Source organism: Neoarius graeffei, chromosome 5 (assembly GCF_027579695.1).
Source record: "Neoarius graeffei isolate fNeoGra1 chromosome 5, fNeoGra1.pri, whole genome shotgun sequence".
NCBI lineage: Eukaryota > Metazoa > Chordata > Actinopteri > Siluriformes > Ariidae > Neoarius > Neoarius graeffei.
This window is the reverse complement of record NC_083573.1, coordinates 96,577,869-96,598,794: the sequence shown is the minus strand read 5'-3', so window position 1 is coordinate 96,598,794 and position 20,926 is coordinate 96,577,869. Positions and strand designations below refer to the sequence as shown.

Genomic DNA, 20,926 nt, shown 5'->3' with positions numbered 1-20,926 from the left:
TGACTTCAGACGCGATGCGTGTGTGGAGTCCGCGTGATATGTGCGTAAGATAGGCTTCTCATGTGTTTGGAGATTCGTGCTCTGAGACAAGCGCAAGCACCCCCCCAAGGGAAAAAAAGGGACCCCCCTGAAAATATCGGCATAGTTCGAACACTGGGTTGGAGAAAGTAATGGCAAATAGTGAGTGCACAAACCATAGAAGGTAAACTGTACACAGCGCCAGGGCAGTGTGATGGTATGTCTACTTTTAGATTGTGTTAGCTTATCAGTGAACACACTCGTCACTCGACGAGTTTCACGTCTTTACGACGGATACTTAAATGTGTGTTAGGTATTATTGTTGCAGTCTAAGCAGTCATTGTAGCAGCTAGATGAGCGAGAACCGAAAGGGTCTGTGCCATAAACCGTTATTTCTTCATGTCCAAAATGGCGGTCGCGTTTACGAAGGTCACGTGAGTGGGAAGGGTCAATAGAGACAACCGTGGCACTGATGATGCAATTCTGACCATAACACATTCAATCCTGCAACATCTTGAAAATCCTAAGGCTTATGCCAGACTACTGTTTGTTGATTTCAGCTCTGCATTTAACACCGTGCAGCCACACATCCTTCTTAGTAAACTTCGACACATGTCTGTTAATCCATATATCATCAGGTGGTACCACTCCTTTTTAACAAATAGGACACAACAGGTCAGAGTGAACCAAACAATATCTCGGTTAAAAACAGTAAGTACGGGAGTTCCTCAAGGTTGCGTGAGTTCTCCCCCCTTGTTCATAGCATACACAAATGATTGCATTAGCAGACACCCTACTGTTTCGTTTGTTACATTTTCTGATGACACCGCCATCTTGTGTCTGTTATGCGGCTTTTCCACTACCAACGCGGCTGAGTTGGGCTGAGCCGTGCGGTGCTGAGTTGGGCTGAGTCGAGCCGAGTGGGGCTGTTGGAGTTGCATTTCGACTACAACCGCGCTGAACCGCGCTGGCTGGAAGTGGGTGGACACATTGGGTGGAGTTAGCGAAAGTGGGTGGACGTCACGTGATGTCGTTAGGTGGCGCAAACAGTGACATCAGTGATCTTTTAAGCGGTAGTCTCACGACCCGGATAGTAAACAATAAACATGGAGTCGTTAGTGTTGCTGGTCTTGGTGCTGTGGCTTGTTGTCACCGACAACGCCAACAGATACTGGCAAGAGCGTATAGATGAGGCGAGGCGCATAAGGCTTCAGAAATTCTCGTAATTCTCCTTCTTCCGGGTTTACGGTGTTTACAGATCCCAGCGTGCTCGCGGGGCGTGTGTGGGCGTGTGAGGACACTCCTCCTCACCAATCAGTGCACAGGGGAGTGTCTCCTCACGCCCCTAGCCTCACTCAGCTCGGTTTGGCTCGCTTCAGCCCTACTCCAAAACGGTGCGAGTTTTGGGTGCTACGCAGGGCTGAAGCGAGCTGAGTCGTGCTGCTCTAAGGTAGTCGAAACGCGAGCCGTGTCGGGCTGAAGTGAGCTGAGAAAGGGTAGCGGAAAAGGGACATTAGATGGGGATCTAAACACCTCTGTCTATAAGCAAGAGGTACATAGGTTCGTGCAGTGGTGTGAGGAGCACCACCTCACTGTAAATGCGAAAAAAAACAGAAGAAATGGTCTTTGACCCCAGTCAGGTAGGAGACCACACTCCATTACTCATTTTTGATACCAATATTGCTCAGGTTGACTCTTATAAATATTTGGGTGTTTACTTTGATAACAATCTGTCCTGGAATGTTCATGTTAATCATGGATTAAAGCAAAAAAAAATGATTTGACTGAAAATTTACGGGGGGGGGGGGGGGGGGGGGGGGTATGGGTGGATTTCGATGAAATTCTACGGGGGGGGGGGTTATGGGTGGATTTCGATGAAATTCTGAGAATGGTTAACCCATTGACGCCTGAAACGCCTGCAAAAAAAAACATCTGCAAATGCCTAAGCCAGTTTTTAGAGAAGGTCCCCATCTGCCTGAGGGTTTTCTGAAATAAATTTAATTGAAAACGCCTATGAAAAATTCAATATCTCAGCCTCTGAAGCACATAAAGACATGAAATAAGTTGCATTTAAAAGATAAAATTCTCTGCTTTTATTGGATCATGCTCATTCAGCATCAACACTAACACATTTTTATTAAAAAAATAAATCTAGCATGTGTCTTGAAAATAATGACAAATCAACCATGCTGCGTTATGCAGCAACCAGCATTTGGGGCAATGTTGCATTATGCAACAACCGGCGCTGGGGCAATGTTGCGCGACGCAGCATCCGGCGTCAATGGGTTAACTTAGAACTGATAACTTTATTATCAATTAATTAATGGATTAATATATTCAATTTATTGCACTCTCTTTCCATTGCTTCCGTGTATTATTTTTTGTGGCGAACCACACAAATGCAAGCGCCTGGAATGTTTAGTTTTTTGCACCATGAACTAAATGGCTTTCCGTTTTCACCTATTTCGTACAGCCAAGCCCACCTCCACTTGTTTTTTACACCTTTATCGATGGCAGACACATCAGTGCCTTCTTTCATGTAAAGCGCATCCATGCTGCCGAAACCGAAAGCAGAATGACATGCTCCTCTGTGCTCGACGTCAATATAGAAAAAAGTTTGGATCTTTGCTTAAATTAAAATTGGGGTTTGACCTTACTTTGTGTTGAATACGACTTCAAAAACAATTCAAGATTTTATTAAGAGAAATAGTGGCCAACACGAGTGTTAAGTTCCCTAAAAGATCGCGTGAAGTTGGCTGCTATCTACTTTGCGTTCGTTCTCATTTTCCTCCATCATTTCATAGGCCAGAAACAGATGTTTTGACGTAATTTAACTTAGTAGGCTATGATTATTATTAAACCGTAGTCTTCTAGACATTTTGACTGTTTGGGGCATTGAACGCTGGTGTATGATTTTCAGGGAATAAAGTTTAGCGCATGTCGGAACATCATTGCGCTCGCAGCCTCCAACTCCTCAAACGTCCTTTAACTTGTGATATAACGTAGGCTATAAGGCACGGTTCTAACATACTGTGGCAGCGGGGGCGTGGTCAAGCACCGGTCTGTGACAGGAGGGCGGAGTCAGGGAAGGTAAGTGGCAGATTCACTTCACCTGAGAGCAATTAACGTGTTTGTGTGTCTTCCCAGGGACCGCGCCCTATTTAGGGAGGGAGAGCGAGAGCAGAGGAGATCTCTCCCGAACCAGACACCTGATGTGTGTGTGTGCGCGTGTGTCTGTGTTAAGCAGATTGTGTTCCCTGAAAAGTGGAAACAATAAAACGATTTGTTGAACCTGATCTCTGTCCTGCCGTCCTCTGTGCTCCACCCACACCTAGGGAAAGCTACACATACCTTACACATTGGCCTAACGAAAATAATAATTGTTGGGGCGTCTGATTTGTTAGCTATAAATTTAGGTCTAATTACTTCTGACAGTCTGCAAGCATTGCACCGTCGGGTCTTCAAGTCTGGCTGAAGCAGAGGAGCGGGCTTTCCGCGGTTTATTTTTTCTTTAACATGCTCTATTTCTATATGTCCAGGTTTGAACTGAGTCATTTTGGCGAGATTTAATTTAATACAAAACAGAAATGGTCAGACACAAGCACGCCAAGCACATGGGAATGTATTTTGACAATTTTGACAGAGCATGTTTTTTTTTAATGCCGCACCGTAGACAGCGAACGTTTAAACATGATCAAACATAGGAAATGAACGACACAAAGCATGGCTCAAAAACAAAAAAGTGAAATAAACCCTGCTGATAGTTGATGGTGTTGCAACACATCAGTGTTATAACCCGATCTCTACCCAACCACCCGTCATTTTAATTCTCCTCGGATCAGCACCGACCTCACATTTGGCCTTGGGAGAGTTCAGTTGACAGAAATCCGTCACACGACGGAAAACTTTAATCCATGTGTTAATGATGTGTGTACTAGGATCCAGCAGAGATTACACTTTTTACGTAGACTCAGGGTGTTTGGTGTTCAACAGAGGATAATGTTAATTTTTTATCGTGCTGTTGTTGAGAGTGTACTACGCTATGCAATCGTTGTTTGGTTTGGAAATCTAACAGTAAGAGTAAAGTCCCAAATCAACAGACTGACCCGCTCTGCACTGAAAGTAGTGGGGGTGAGGGATCACCCCACCCTCCAAGCAACATATGAAGAATCTGTACTCAGGCAGGCCAGGAAAATAATTGAGGACCCATCGCATGTTTTGAACCCAGAGTATGAGCTGCTACCCTCTGGCAGGCGATACAGAGTCCCAGTTAAAAACAAAAAAAGGTTTTTGAACAGGTATAAGTTCTCTTTTATTCCAATGTCTGTGAACTTATTGAATTCATGTCGTTAACAAACTACCAGTCTTGTAATGCTATGTATGTATGTATGTATGTATGTATGTATGGGGCCGCACTAGGTATGCACTTTAAATACGCACTTCATGCATCTTTACGATGGCACTTTATGTCTGTATTGTTTTTTTTTTTTTGTGGCGTCATGTGTGTTGTGTGTTATGCGGCAGCTATGTGTATGTCCAAGACAAATTTCCCTCGGGACGAATAAAAAGAATCTTGAATCTTGAGTGCAATATAGATCAAAGATTATTTTCAAATCATTAAAATTGAAAACAAATGAAATTTCCACATACTGTTCCAACTTTTTCTGGGTCACAACTGGTTCTACCATCTCCTCTATTATACCACAACTGGTTCTACCATCTCCCCTATTATACCACAACTGGTTCTACCATCTCCCCTATTATACCACAACTGGTTTTACCATCTCTATTATACCACAACTGGTTCTACCATCTCCCCTATTATACCACAACTGGTTCTACCATCCCATCTAGGTCACAAACTGGTTCTACTATCTCATCTATAATATCACAGCTGGCTCCACCATCTCGTCCACGACGTCCCAAACTGGCTCTACCATGTCGTCCACGAGGTCCCGAACTGGCTCGACCATGTCGTCCACGAGGTCCCGAACTGGCTCGACCATGTCGTCCACGAGGTCCCGAACTGGCTCGACCATGTCGTCCACAAGGTCCCGAACTGGCTCGACCATGTCGTCCACGAGGTCCCGAACTGGCTCTACCATGTCGTCCACGAGGTCCCGAACTGGCTCTACCATGTCGTCCACGAGGTGCCGAACTGGCTCTACCATGCTGTCCACGAGGTCCCGAACTGGCTCTACCATCTCGTCCACGAGGTCCCGAACTGGCTCTACCATCTCATCCATGACGTCACAAACAGGTTCTACCATCTCATCTATGACCTCACAAATTTCCACCATGACATCACAAAGAATCTGAGGTTGCACAAGGTCACATCACCACCATTACATCACACAGGCACTGACATTCCACTTTCTTATCTATGACATCATACAGAAACCCAGAACAGAACAGCGCCAATTTCTCCACCACTGTATTTTAGTACATCAAGCCATTTATACCCATTAAATATGCACAGAAATCATGGGATTACACAGTCGTATATTTTTATGTGCTCCTGTATTGCGTTGCAAGATACATTCAGGATACTCTGTCCCAAATGTATTTCTATTGATTTGATGCATCTTGTATTTGTATAATAAACACACTATAATCATCATGAAGTTCCTCGTCTGAATATCTATCCATCCCAAATTTATAATTTTTATTTTGTAAGGTTATAAGAGAGCCAATGACCTCGGTTGAGAATATTCTGGAAGACGAGTTGAGGAGTTTCGTCGTTGAACGGAGGTACTCCAGTGAGGAACTCGAACAGGCACACTCCCAGCGCCCACCAGTCCACCATGAAGTCTGTGGAAGGAGAAAACAAGATCGCAGTCTTATTAAACACATCACTTTTCTCTCGACGTCCTCTATTGTGTTAGATCGTGACCATGAGTCTACTGCACAGCTGTGAGGGCAGGGGGAGGTTAAACTGATTTTTGGAGTGAGGGTATAAAGGGTATTATTCACGTAAAATTAAATCTGAGACAATTTTACATTAGGTATGTAGTTTCAAATCATTTGCAGAGGGTTTTCTGGCATCTTCATCAGTGATGGTCTTAAGCCTGAAGGATAATTCAGAAAAGGAGCAGATTTAGGTCGTCCCCGTTTTAGAAAAGGTCACCTTTTTATGTTTTGCCCGCAGGTTTTGGTTCATTCTATTGCATATCCTTATTAACATTGAAAAACCAAACTATCTAATGAGAACACGACTGAGTGTGCTAGTAATCCATCAAAGATGAGTCCTCTTAGCCAATTCGTACCCTAAACATGACTAATTGATTTCCTTTGTTTTGGAAATGAATCAAGTTCTTTGGCCCAATGGTTCTCCAACAATACTCACAGCACCACCACTTAAACCAGAAGAAACATTAGAGCCCATTAGAGCAGATGTTGTCCCAATTCCCAGTCTGTCCACACCTTCTTTGGTTAATTATTCCACCTCCACCTCAAGAAATTTGTAGATCACACCTTCTTTTGCGTAATACATGAACAAGCCAAAACTGAAAAAACGGCGACGATAAAAAGTCCTACATTCTCTGCATAGTTTTTCAGCTGTGCTGAAAATGAGGGAAAAATCTGAGGGGAGTAAAGTTAGCCATGCATCTATTGTGGAGGAAACCAAGTCTGAAATGGATAGTAGTAAGCTAAAGCTATTCGTTCACACGCCATCAAGGCACGTTGGGTGGCGCCAATCTCCGTTTCAATAGCTAGGGTTACAGTGGGAGGCTGGTCCTCTGGTAACCACAAGAGTTTGATTCCCTACTCACATCTGTCCCTCGCCAGATAGCAGTAGGTACCATTTTTATGATAGCCTTTGGTATGACCCAACCACAAGTAGAACTCACGATCTCCCAGTCGAGAGGCAGATACGCTAACCACTAGGTCAACTCTTTGGTTGGTAGCAAGCTCGCCAACACGGTAACTAAAAATGACGTTTCAGCTGTATACCACTGCCACTTTTTAAGTACTAATTTATAGCTTAGTCGGGAAGTATATCAAATCTCTCGTAGGTGCTAAAGAAGGCAACTGGACTTGCTTGAAATCCTTGAAGATGTTTCATCTCTCGTCTGAAAGGCTTCTTCAGTTCTGTCCAACTAACGGGGAGTTCCAGGTATTTATCCTCAAGTGAACCAAAAGCAACCCTAAGTAGAGTCGTTGAGGTCACATGGGTCACTGACCCTCTCAGGCCAAGTTTACATTAGACCGTATCTGTCTCGTTTTCTTCGCGGATGCACTGTCCGTTTACATTAAAACGCCTGGAAACGCCGGGAAACGGGAATCCACCAGGGTCCACGTATTCAATCCAGATCATGTCAGCTCCGGTGCTGTGTAAACATTGAGATACGCGGATACGCTGTGCTGAACTCTAGCTGGCGTCGTCATTGGACAACGTCACTGTGACATCCACCTTCCTGATTCGCTAGCGTTGGTCATGTGACGCGACTGCTGAAAAACGGCGCGGACTTCCGCCTTGTATCACCTTTCATTAAAGAGTATAAAAGTATGAAAATACTGCAAATACTGATGCAAATACTGCCCATTGTGTAGTTATGATTGTCTTTAGGCTTGCCATCCTTCCACTTGCAAGTGGTAAGTGATATGCGCTGGGATCACACACACAGCGGCTCAGTCCCGAATCACTGCTCGTGCACTTCACTCGCGCGCTCTGTGAGCTGCGCAGGGCCGGAGTGCGCACCCTCCAGAGGGCACTCGCTGTTCAGGGCGGAGTGATTTGGAGCGCAGGATGCCTGCGGAACCGAGCGTATCCGTGTATTGGCGTTGCTGTGTGCACGCGAATCGTGTATTGGCGTTGCTGTGTGCATGCTAATCGTTTTAAAAACGTTAATCTGATGATCCGCTGATACAGTCTAATGTAAACCCCACCTCAGTCATCCAGTAGGTTGTTGTGGAGGAAACCAAGTCTGAAATGGATAGTAGCAAGCTAGTCCTTCACAAGCCATGAAGGCACATTGGGTGGCGCCAATCTCTGTTTCAGTAGCTAGGGTTACAGTGGGAGGCTGGTCCTCTGGTAACCACAAGAGTTTGATTCCCTGCTCGCATCTATCACTGGAGGCCGGGTGCGAACGGTGTTAGCAGCCTTAGAGGGTCGTTCAGGTGATCTGTGCATTGTTGGCTCTCTCTGCCATCATGTGAGTCATTGAAGTCTTGGTACGGATGTGTATTCAAATCTCTTGACTATACACTCCGTCCTCCATCTTGGGTCGTCGATGTTGCAATTCAAAGGACCGCCTCTTCCTTGTACCCTGAACTTGACGAACTTTGATAAAGTCTGTGATGAGTAATAGTTCCTCACAGAATTTCGCTAAAACGGAAGGAACTTTGCTTGTGATATTTTGATCACAAAACACTTCATTAAAAAGTGGCAGGACTGACTGGGATCATGTCTTAAATACATCGTTAACCAATAAAAATCTCCCATTATTCCCAAAGTTCATAGAGCATCACTGAAGCTGTAAGCGTCAAGCACGGCCAATCAGGGAAGCAGGATACCCATTCACATTACTGAAATTAGTCAGCCATGTCCCTTGGGAAAGGTCATAAAAGATACTTCAACCAATGTTTTTGTGGCTAGTAATGTACAACCCCAATCCAAATAAATAAATAAATTTGGGACGCTGTGTAAAATGCAAATAAAAACAGAATGCAATGATTTGTGAATCAGGGAAACCCTATATTTCATTGAAAATAGTACAAAGGCAACATATCAAACGCTGAAAATGAAGTTTTATTGTTTTGTTTGTTTGTTTTTTAACATATGCTCATTTTGAATTTGATGTCAGCAACACAGTTCAGAAAAGTTGGGACGGGGCAACAAAAAGTTGTCTAATGTTAGGGAACAAAACTAATTTGGTTAATTGTCAACAGGTCAGTAAGATGATTGGCTATAAAAAGAGCATCCCAGAGAGGCGGAGTCTCTCAGAAGTAAAGATGGCGAGGGGTTCACCGCTCTGTGAAAGACTGCGTGGGCAAACAGTGCAACAATTTAAGAGTAACGAAACATTCTTAATGTAAAACTGGAAAGAGTTTGCGGATCACATCATCTACGGTCCATATCATCATTAAAAGATTCAGAGAATCTGGAGAAATCTCTGTATGCAAGAGACAAGGCTGAAAACTGACATTGGATGCCTGTGATCTTCAGGCCCTCAGGAGACACTGCATTAAAAGCAGACATGTGTCTGTAGTGGAAATCACTGTATGGGCTCAGGAACACTTCAGAAAACCATCGTCTGTGAAAACACCTCATTACTGCATCCATCAATGCAAGTTACAACCAGATATAAACAATATCCAGAAACCCCACCCCTTTCTCTGGGCCTGAGCTCTTTTACGATGGCCTGAGGTGAAGTGGAAAATTGCCCCAAGGTCTGACGAATCAGAAGTAGAAATTCTTTTTGGAAATCATGGACACCACGTCCTCCAGGCTAAAGAGGAGAGGGACCATCCAGCTTGTTATCAGTGCACACTTCAAAATCCAGCATCTGTGATGGTATGAGGGTGCATTAGTGCAAATGACACGGGTAGCTTGTACATCTGGGAAGGCGTCATTAATGCTGAATGATATATACATGTTTCAGAGCAACATGCTGCCATCTAGACAAAATCTTTTTCAGGGAAGACCTTCCTTCTTTCAACAAAGACAATGCCAAACTGCTTTCTGCACGTATTAAAGAGTCAGGGTGCTAAACTGGCCTGCTGCAGTCCAGACCTGTCTCCCATTTAAAACATTTGATGCAGAACTGAAGACCCCGAACTGCTGAGCAGTTGAAATTGTATATCAGGCAAGAATGGGACAACATTTCTGTTTCCAAAGTACAGGAATTGGTCTCCTCAGTTCCCAAACATTTACAGTGTTGTTAAAAGTAGGCCTGATGCAAACCATATGGTAAACATGCCTCCGTCCCAACTTTTTTGAAATGTGTTGACATCAAATTTAAAATTAGCATATATTTTTCAAAAAACAATAAAATTTGTCAGTTTCACCATTTGATATGTTTGTACTATTTTCAATGAAATACAGGGTTTCCATAATTTGCAAAATTATCGCATTCGGTTTTGTGTTTTACACAGCGTCCCAACTTTTTTGGAATTGGGTTTGTATTGAAAAACAACCACTTTAATTGGCTCTCACTAACTTCCAGTCATTATTATCCCTGTGTGTGCTTTTGGATGAAGTATTCCTTTATGGAAAAGTGGCCTGCTCATGCATCAGCACAAAACTACACATCATACTCACCATACGCAACCGATCCTGCAACTAAAAACATAAGGGGCAATAAGGAAGCTGCTCAGTGTGCAGAGCATCATACATTTAACTACAGAACAAAGCAATCACACTCACCGGCCACTTTCATTAGAACACCTGTATGTTCCTGCAATTAACTAAAATCAGCCAATCATGTTGCAGCAATGCTATATATATATATATATATATATATATATATATATATATATATACACACACACACACAATATATATATATATATATATATATATATATATATATATATATATATATATATATTTTGTGTGTGTGTGTGTGTGTGTGTGTGTGTGTGTATATATATATATATATATATATATATATATATATATATATATACACACACACATACATGCATGCATACACACAGTGGGGCAAAAAAGTATTTAGTCAGCCACCAATTGTGCAAGTTCTCCCAGTTAAAAAGATGAGAGAGGGCTGTAATTTTCATCATAGGTACACTTCAACTATGAGAGACAGAATAGGGGGAAAGAATCCAGGAAATCACATTGTAGGATTTTTAATGAATTAATTGGTAAGTTCCTCGGTAAAATAAGTATTTGGTCACCTACAAACAAGCAAGATTTCTGGCTCTCACAGACCTGTAACAACTTCTTTAAGAGGCTCCTCTGTCCTCCACTCGTTACCTGTATTAATGGCACCTGTTTGAACTCGTTATCAGTATAAAAGACACCTGTCCACAACCTCAAACAGTCACACTCCAAACTCCACTATGGCCAAGACCAAAGAGCTGTCAAAGGACACCAGAAACAAAATTGTAGACCTGCACCAGGCTGGGAAGACTGAATCTGCAATAGGTAAGCAGCTTGGTGTGAAGAAATCAACTGTGGGAGCAATTATTAGAAAATGGAAGACATACAAGACCACTGATAATCTCCCTTGATCTGGGGCTCCACGCAAGATCTCACCCCGTAGGGTCAAAATGATCACAAGAACGGTGAGCAAAAATCCCAGAACCACACGGGGGGACCTAGTGAATGACCTGCAGAGAGCTGGGACCAAAGTAACAAAGGCTACCATCAGTAACACACTACGCTGCCAGGGACTCAAATCCTGCAGTGCCAGACGTGTCCCCCTGCTTAAGCTAGTACATGTCCAGGCCCGTCTGAAGTTTGCTAGAGAGCATTTGGATGATCCAGAAGAGGATTGGGAGAATGTCATATGGTCAGATGAAACCAAAATAGAACTTTTTGGTAAAAACTCAACTTGTCGTGTTTGGAGGAGAAAGAATGCTGAGTTGCATCCAAAGAACACCATACCTACTGTGAAGCATGGGGGTGGAAACATCATGCTTTGGGGCTGTTTTTCTGCAAAGGGACCAGGACGACTGATCCGTGTAAAGGAAAGAATGAATGGGGCCATGTATCGTGAGATTTTGAGTGAAAACCTCCTTCCATCAGCAAGGGCATTGAAGATGAAACGTGGCTGGGTCTTTCAGCATGACAATGATCCCAAACACACCGCCCGGGCAACGAAGGAGTGGCTTCGTAAGAAGCATTTCAAGGTCCTGGAGTGGCCTAGCCAGTCTCCAGATCTCAACCCCATAGAAAATCTTTGGAGGGAGTTGAAAGTCCGTGTTGCCCAGCGACAGCCCCAAAACATCACTGCTCTAGAGGAGATCTGCATGGAGGAATGGGCCAAAATACCAGCAACAGTGTGTGAAAACCTTGTGAAGACTGACAGAAAACGTTTGACCTCTGTCATTGCCAACAAAGGGTGTATTGAGATGAACTTTTGTTATTGACCAAATACTTATTTTCCACCATAATTTGCAAATAAATTCTTTAAAAATCAGACAGTGATTTCCTGGATTCTTTCCCCCCATTCTGTCTCTCATAGTTGAAGTGTACCTATGATGAAAATTACAGGCCTCTCTCATCTTTTTAAGTGGGAGAACTTGCACAATTGGTGGCTGACTAAATACTTTTTTGCCCCACTGTATACAAAAATAAAAAAATTTAAAAAAAAAAAATCACGCAGATACAGGTCAAGAGCTTCAGTTAGGGTAATGTTTACATGTTTAATATGTTGGTGGCAGTGTGGGTACTTCAAAATTGGCTGCCCTCCTGGGATTTTCACCAACAATCATCTCTCGGGTTTAAATAAAATTGTGCTACCGCGATATGGTTGACTGATTAGGCAACTTCATGAACACAGAGGCGTACAGGTATTCTTATTAAAGTGGTCAGCGATTGTATATTATGTAACAGAATATCATGAACCCTGCCTTCTCACCAGCAACAACTCAATGCAACAAAATGGAGATTGTTACTAGAGGACGCAAAAAAAAAATATATATATTGAGCACGGTTTAACTTTATGCAAATGAGAAGCGAAAAGAAGAGGCGGCGACAAGTCCGAGTAAAAGTTTATCCAAAAGCTGAAGCGCATTTCAAATCAAACAGGCAGCAGAAATCAGAACAATATCAAAACGGCGTTTCAGACTCATTCTGAGACGAGTACGGGTGCAAGAAATTTCCTGGAAGGCGTCCGAATCGTGGTCAGATTGGTGATTTTATCTCCGTTCTCGAGCTAGCTTGTGTGGATACCGAACAAGCCAAGTGAAACCATGGCAACTGGGAGTAAACTGTAAGTAAATAAACAAACAAACAAACGACAAAAGCAGACCATCCTGAGTGACGTACGGTGGGAAAAAAAAAAAAAAAAAACAGTGCTGGTGTGAGCGCAGTATGAGGACTGCAGTTTAGCGTCAACTGTGAAGTATTACCCCGGTTTCCTCTTACCGTGACGTTTCCCGAGTAAAAGCTCTGGGGCGAGGTAGTCAGGGGTCCCGAGAACTGGAGCATTCTCCGCTGGTTCTGGACCTCGACGTACACTCTTGGGTGTTCGATAAGGGGTATGAGACATGAGCGTCGGCTGAGGCGTCTTGGAAGTAAAACACGAACAAACAAATCAATCAAATGAGGAATCTAAAGACATGCATCATTTCAAGAAATCAAAATGCCTGATAAATCAAAAATCACTGGTGCATGACTGTTGGAATCCAGGATACTGATCAGGTAAATATGAAATTTCGAGACGTCAGGGAAATTAACTGTCTTTGCCGTTACCCCCAAATGATAAAGATAACGATGCTGCATGTTGAAAAACTTTAGTTAGCCAAGTAGCAAGTTAGGATGGGATAATAAATGCATAAATTATCTGTTTCTTTCTTTCCTGCACTCAGTGACCCAAAAATGCCATGACACGTCTTTACCGTTACCCAGTTACTCTACAGGGTAACAGTAAAGACAACAATTGGACATTATTATTTCATAATAATGATCTCTTGCTTTGTGAATTCATGAAACATGATTTTTTTTTTTTTTGGGTCCATTAAACATATTTACAGGGATTGTAATTAAAACTGGTGTCTACAAATTTTTTTTTAAAAATGTCTTTACCGTTACTCGTCACATTTTCCAAGAATGGTCCATACAAACAATAAACGATTATACATTTGTCTCGTATTAGCTTTCAATTATCTGAAGCTTCCACCATACATATCCGTGTGAACGAGTTGTTACCATGGAAACGATAACCTACTAGAACAAGCGTGTGATTAATAAACCTGCGATTTCAATTACATCCAGAGCAAAGCCTTTTCCTGCATGAATCTTGATGTGCAGTTTCCCTAATCAGTATGCAACATCAATTAAAAACAACTATTTATGTTATAGAAGGTTTTTTTTTTTTTTTAACCTGGGCAATAATGCGAAATAAAATCCGTAACCCAAAGAGGACTTTAATTGCGGTCACATCAGACACCTGTAATTAGGAGTTTTCCCAAAACATGGAAAAGGATTTTTTTTTTTAGGCTCCATTATTTCCCACCAACACCATCTAGATGGTGGTAATAATAATAATAATAATAATAATAATCTTGGCTAGCAGATGTGTTGACGCTGAATTCTGTACCTGGTAGAGTGAGCTGTTGAGGCTGCGTCTCTTCTGCACAGGCGTCATGGCAGCGGGCGCGGACTGGAACGAGGTCGAGCCGTCCATGCCTTCCATCGAGCCCAAGCTGAGTCGTGAGCCGTAGGACAGGTTGGAACGATTGATGGAGCTGCAGTAACTTCTGAAGGCCACCACATTCTTGGGCTTGAGGAACAGAGGCGATTTGAGCAGACTGCCCGAGGCAACATGGAGGTGGCGGTTTTCCTCATGATGCTTTGGTGAAGCCGATACACGTGGTGCTTCTATAATGGCACGGATTTCAGTTCCACCCTCGAAGAATGAGGACCCCAGAGCTTCTTTTTCTCCACGTGGAGGAGGCGTGTTCGTGATGACTGACATTTCATGAACCGAGCTATCAGGATCCAAGCTCAGGCTTTGTCTCATCATCGCTTGGGGAGAGGAAGTCAGACCGGAGTCGGGCATGTTCTCGCCTGGTTCCTCCAACTCACACAACAAATTCTTAGCCACTTTTGTAGGGCTGGGCCGTTTCGAGATTCCTCCACCGCTCCCCAAACCCACAGCAGAGAAAATCCTGGTCAGACCTGTATGGAGTCTGGAGTCATTCTCTGGAACGGGAAAGCACCGCTTGTACTTCGCGTTGCTCTTCTTTGCTTGGATCTGAACTTGCTCCGGGCTTTTGTCCACCTCTATAAACCCTCGTTTGACGGACGAGCCTGGTTTTAGAGCCGATCCTTTCTCTGAGGATCTACAAACGCTGAGGCTGCTCCTCGCAAGTTTCCTCAGGCTGTTCTCGCATGATGATTTGAGCAGAGTCTTACCAGGCGTGACGCAGAGATCAGAGGCCGTGAACGAGAGTCTCTTTCCAGCTGAAATATCCGGTTTTACTTTTCCACGATCCACTTCAACGGAAGACCGTTTAGTTACAGACGATGGTCTCGAGTCCGAGTTGTGAAGCGGCGTCTGGGGAGCCTCGTTTCCAGGAATCCACATTTCACCGCTCGGCTCTCTCTCCACCGCGGGTGCGGGAAGTTTGTGCCCAACTCTGTCAACTCCGTCCTTTATGTTTGGAGGCGGGACGTTTTCATCACCTCCTGATTTCTGCCAGTGTATGATATTATTCTTATTAGCGCTCTCAAACCTCACTTTACAAACCAGCAATGTTAGCCTGATAATATTATGACATTTCTATGATGCATATGGATCACAAGATGCAGGGTTGGGTAAATAAATAAACAAACAAACAAACAAACCAAACACACCAACAACAACTTCAACTGGAGTTTAATTATATTTTAAAAGACAACAAAATTGAAAAATAATGAAAAATATATTGAAGGAAAATATATTTTTATTCTTTCCACATTCACTGGATATGAGCAATCGTGCGCTCTGATTGGCTACTCTACTACTGGGATATCAGCTCATATACCATGAGTAGAGAAAAACAAAATGGCGGCGCTCAACAAGTCAGATATGTCACTTTATCATCAAGTATTTAAAAGAAACTGAAATAGCTAAAAGAATATAGGTTTTTTGTTGTTGCCCCCCCCCATAGCTCCTGTTCCACACTCCAGCCCAGTCGGTGGCAGTAATGCACCTTTAAGTTGGTTTGCCAACTGCCAGAAAACCCTAAAGACGATGAAGAAAATGGCAGCTCATGTTGCTGAACCAACCGAGGACGAAATATATATATAAAAAAAAAAAACCTCTATTCAAAAACAAAGCCCCAAAAAATACAAAAAAAAAAAAAAGCAACAAAATATGCACTGAAAGTATTTGATGGTAAGAACATATATTTTAATTTTTCAAGAACGATTATCATCGCATTTTTCACAAATTGCTCGTCATTTCGCCAATTTGTTTACATTCTAAGCGGAAATTATTTTGTCAGATGTTTTGTATAAAGTTTGTATTTATTGAATTTGCAAAAAATAAAATAAATGCTCCGTTTCTCAAAATCCAGTCAATGTGGATAGAAAAAAAAAAAAGTTATTCCACTCAATCTCATCGTACATGGCTTAAAGACAACTCGGTGCTACGCGCCTCGTCGGCTATCAGCTCATGTATGACTTGATTTCATGGAATAACTGTTTAAAAAAAAAAATTATATATATATATATATATATATATATATATATATATATATATATACACACACACACACTGATAGGAAGAATGTATACATTTAAATAAATAATCTAGATAATTTTCTTATACCAGGTATTTCTTATTGGGGGGGGGAATAACTGACAAAGAAAAGTAAGGAAAATATTTTTAAACATCTGGTAATTAATTTTTTTCCCGGTCCAAATCCTGCGCGCTGATTGGCTGGCGAGCAGGTCTGTATCCTATGGTACGGACCCCGGTTACGGACCTCTGGTGACTCGCTCGTTCACAACAACAGAGTAGCATTTTTGTCAACATTTATCTTTTTTTAATATAAGGTTTATTTATAAGATTATCAAAAATCTTATAAATGTTTGCCAGCATTTCTCAGGAGAATAGCATTAATTTTACAGCATGGATAGCGATAACGACAGTGTTCACAGCGAAAGCGAGTTTTACTACCCTGAGGAAGAAGAAATAAAATAAAACATTTCAGGAGAAAGATAAAAACCTCTAACTGTTGCCAACGCTGAGCAAAAACATGGCTGAATCCTGAATGACTCCTATTTGTATAAATAGGGGACTACATAGGCGGCAAAATGTAGTTTTTTTCCTGCCATGGAAGTGCACTTGTATACCGAAGAGGAAGCCATTTGCATTAAAGCCGTGAATGAGGATTCAAAATGGCGGCTCGGCTCGGTTTTCCCTTTCGGGTGCTCTCGTTTTCTGTTAGAATTTGGTAAAGAAAAAAATATATATATTATTTACCAGCTTAAGGTCGGGCCGTATGGTGAAATACCGTGACCTCGGCCTTGAATACTGACCTCGACCCAGAGGGCCTCGCTCAGTACTTTCAAGACCTCGCTCACGGTATTTCACGATACGGACCTCCCAGCTGGGAAATAACTTTTTTTTTTTAATATATATATATATATATATATATATATATATATATATATATATATATATATATAGGCGGCACGGTGGTGTAGTGGTTAGCGCTGTCGCCTCACAGCAAGAAGGTCCGGGTTCGAGCCCCGGGGCCAGCGAGGGCCTTTCTGTGTGGAGTTTGCATGTTCTCCCTGTGTTCGCGTGGGTTTCCTCCGGGTGCTCCGGTTTCCCCCACAGTCCAAAGACATGCAGGTTAGGTTAACTGGTGACTCTAAATTGACCGTAGGTGTGAATGTGAGTATGAATGGTTGTCTGTGTCTATGTGTCAGCCCTGTGATGACCTGGCGACTTGTCCAGGGTGTACCCCGCCTTTCGCCCGTAGTCAGCTGGGATAGGCTCCAGCTTGCCTGCAACCCTGTAGAACAGGATAAAGCGGCTAGAGATGATATGATATATTAATCTTAAATATTTTAATCTCATTATCTGTAGCCGCTTTATCCTGTTCTACAGGGTTGCAGGCAAGCTGGAGCCTATCCCAGCTGACTACGGGCGAAAGGCGGGGTACACCCTGGACAAGTCGCCAGGTCATCACAGGGCTGACACATAGACACAGACAACCATTCATACTCACATTCACACCTACGGTCAATTTAGAGTCACCAGTTAACCTAACCTGCATGTCTTTGGACTGTGGGGGAAACCGGAGCACCCGGAGGAAACCCACGCGGACACGGGGAGAACATGCAAACTCCGCACAGAAAGGCCCTCGCCGGCCACGGGGCTCGAACCCGGACCTTTTTGCTGTGAGGCGACAGCGCTAACCACTACACCACCGTGCTGCCCTATATTTTAATATAACATTTTAAATATATTTTTGTCTGTAGAGAATTATTTTAACATACAATTTTAAAACATTTCACAGTTTTTAAACCGGGTCCAACGAGAGTGTGTAATTATTAATTGAGAGAAGAAAAGTATTTTATTTTTATTAAAAAAAAATTATCAGGGCTCACCTGTGGCACAGTAATATCCACCTGAGTGTGATTGGAGATTAAAAACCTATAAAGCGTGGGTGTGTATAAAGCGGTGTTACCTCCTCGCCCTCCCACAGCGGGCTGATGCAGCTCTCAGAGTCACTGGATGGCAGCGGGCACGAGTGAGCACTGCCAACACTTAAAGTCTCGAACCTCTTCCTGGATTTCATGAGCCTCGGCGTCAGACTTTTGGCCAGCATGCTGGGACTGAACACTCGGTTAACTCCTAAAGGAAATGACGGTGCTTAGACAAACGGATGAGAACGATCCTGAAGATAAAGTGATAAAAACGTTAAGCAGATGCATACCGAGACCTCGCGACGGGCCCATCGGGGAATTCAGGAGCTCGCGTCTTCTAGCCAACAGCGGCGAACACAGTGAGCTCGGTCTCTGCTCGGCTTTTCCACACACCATAGGACTGGAAACGGCAGAGGCGCTGCTGTGACGCTTCCCATCCACCACTGGAGTGTTCTGCGCAACGGACACACAATTACACACGTAAACACGTGGAGGAGCGATGTCTAGTTCCATTAACTGAATATAATTCTGGATTAGTTTGACAGCATGCAATATTCTTAGCATATCGCTTATCCTATGTGTATTACATCACTCTGCCCAATGGAGAATGACCGTTGAATATGGTTTACAACATTGCATGGTTGTCAAGACAAAGCATGCGGCGTGGAAGAAGAGTCTGGAGACAGAAATCTTAGGCTACATCCACACGACAACGGCAACGAGATTTTTTTTTTTTAAATATCGCGTCCACATGGGCAACGGATCAGTAAAATATCAGGTACATATGGCAACGCAACGCTTGCTGAAAACGATGCAATACACATGCCACACCTCTACGTGCGCTGTAAGACGGTCCCATCGGAGACACCAGAACAATAGAAGTAGACGCATGCGCATAAACCCCTTCTTCTGTAGCATCAGCCACAAAGTTTTGATTATTAATCAGTAGCGTAAAACAAAAGACGCGGAAAGAGGAATGAATGGGGGTAGATGGAAGCCGGTACGCCAACATTCTGATATCCTCCAGAATTCTTTAATGGTCCGGAATAAATTGAATGCTACACGTTGATGGATTACTTTGTTCTTCTACGCCCTTTTTGAGGAATGTATTGTCGGACTTAAACCAACATCTGAAGAGGTGAGATCGCTCCTTTTTTTTTTCCTATTTTTGCTGGCGGGATTGTTTTTGTTTTTGGAAAGCGCACGGGTGGTGCGCAGTTTGGTACTGCTTCTGCAGTGTTTGGACTAAAGACTGCCCTAAGGGCTATTCTCTCACTCTCTCTCACTTTGCACCATTACACAATAAATATTCACAGTGAAAATATTTTGTAAGCACGTTTCATGAACCAAGTTATAGGATTTGTTGACAACTCACATCGAGTTTGTTACACTTCTACCCGGCGTGAAGCACTGACAGTCATGTGGTTGTGACGTCATCGTAAACAAATCCGTTCTACTCATCCAGACGACTTCGCAACGGCGCCGTTGCCAGATATTTTCACTCTGGAACCCGTTCTCAAAAGATTTCGTTTTGGGGCACCCAAAACGCCGGTGCCGTGTGGACGCCAGGCCGAAACGATAAACAATTTTATCAGATTCACCTGAATCCGTTGCCATGTGGACAGGGCCTTAGTTTCTCGGTCGTTAGCCTGTGCTAATTGCTCTCGACAGATAGCACTGGTGTGACCACTTTATTAGCATTCACTAACACTACTGATGAACGCTACACCGGCTGGAAGATGACTTCACTGCTGCGCTGACGGCGCCGACTCGTGGTTAAGCTCACGTTGGCCTTTGATAATGCTGATATGAAGAGAGTGTATTATAATAATAATAATCATCATCTGGCTTTTTTTCATGACCCATCAGATATATTCCATTCAGCTACTCGTCTTCGACTTGTTCAATATCGTGCTAGCTGAATGGAATACATCTGATATAGCACTCATTATTTAAATATAACGATGTAATATTGACAAAAGTATTGAATTAGATGTTAGCATTTGGTACGGATCTGGAAAAAAAAAAAGTTAAATAATTATTTCTTGACTGTAAATAAAACTATCATTTAAGTACCTTTTTTAATTTAATTAATTTTTTTTTTCAAAAAAATAATAATTGTGCATTGTAGAAGCGCTTTCAACTTTTATAGCAGGATATTTTTCATCATATTAGCAAAACCAGAATAAACACTTCAGTTTCTTTAAAGCCAGACTGCCTTTCAGATTTCTCAAGTTTCGGTCATAAAAAGAATTTTCCCGACACCAATTTATTTTTGCTTAGTGGACCGAACGCTACTGAATTCGAATCACGGACTTCTAATTTTATTAGGTTTTTTTAAAAAAAATCAAACAAATTAATGAATTTAAGGCCACATGGCCTTAAATTTTCGGCTATTTTTTCCTGCTTCACCATGACGCGATACAAGATACTACGTCACGTGTCGGGCTTTCCCCATTCACACAAGGCATCATGGGATACAAATTTGAAACAGGGGAGAAAAATGGATGACGTGAGCGTGTGCGAATGAAACGTGAAAGACCGACTACCATAACGGAAAGAAAACAAGAAGAAAAGACGTTGTGTTATATACACGAAGGAAAGGAAACGCAGGAAATATCAAACTAG

At 42.7% G+C, this 20,926-nt stretch overlaps 1 protein-coding gene across 3 annotated transcripts in view; it reads right to left on the bottom strand.

The window, feature by feature from the left end:
* Positions 1-20,926, bottom strand: part of mastl (microtubule associated serine/threonine kinase-like) — a 68,739-nt gene that overhangs the window by 25,044 nt on the left and 22,769 nt on the right. For 2 of the 3 annotated variants that reach the window (XM_060922538.1, XM_060922540.1), the window contains 6 exons: positions 18,589-18,751; positions 18,340-18,506; positions 14,250-15,347; positions 13,076-13,217; positions 10,283-10,303; positions 5,716-5,829 (listed from right to left, as the gene is read on the bottom strand). In XM_060922538.1, coding sequence (XP_060778521.1) covers positions 5,716-5,829; positions 10,283-10,303; positions 13,076-13,217; positions 14,250-15,347; positions 18,340-18,506; positions 18,589-18,751 — 1,705 coding nt within the window. The remainder of the gene's footprint in view (positions 1-5,715; positions 5,830-10,282; positions 10,304-13,075; positions 13,218-14,249; positions 15,348-18,339; positions 18,507-18,588; positions 18,752-20,926) is intronic. The other variant, XM_060922539.1, reaches the window with a different exon arrangement.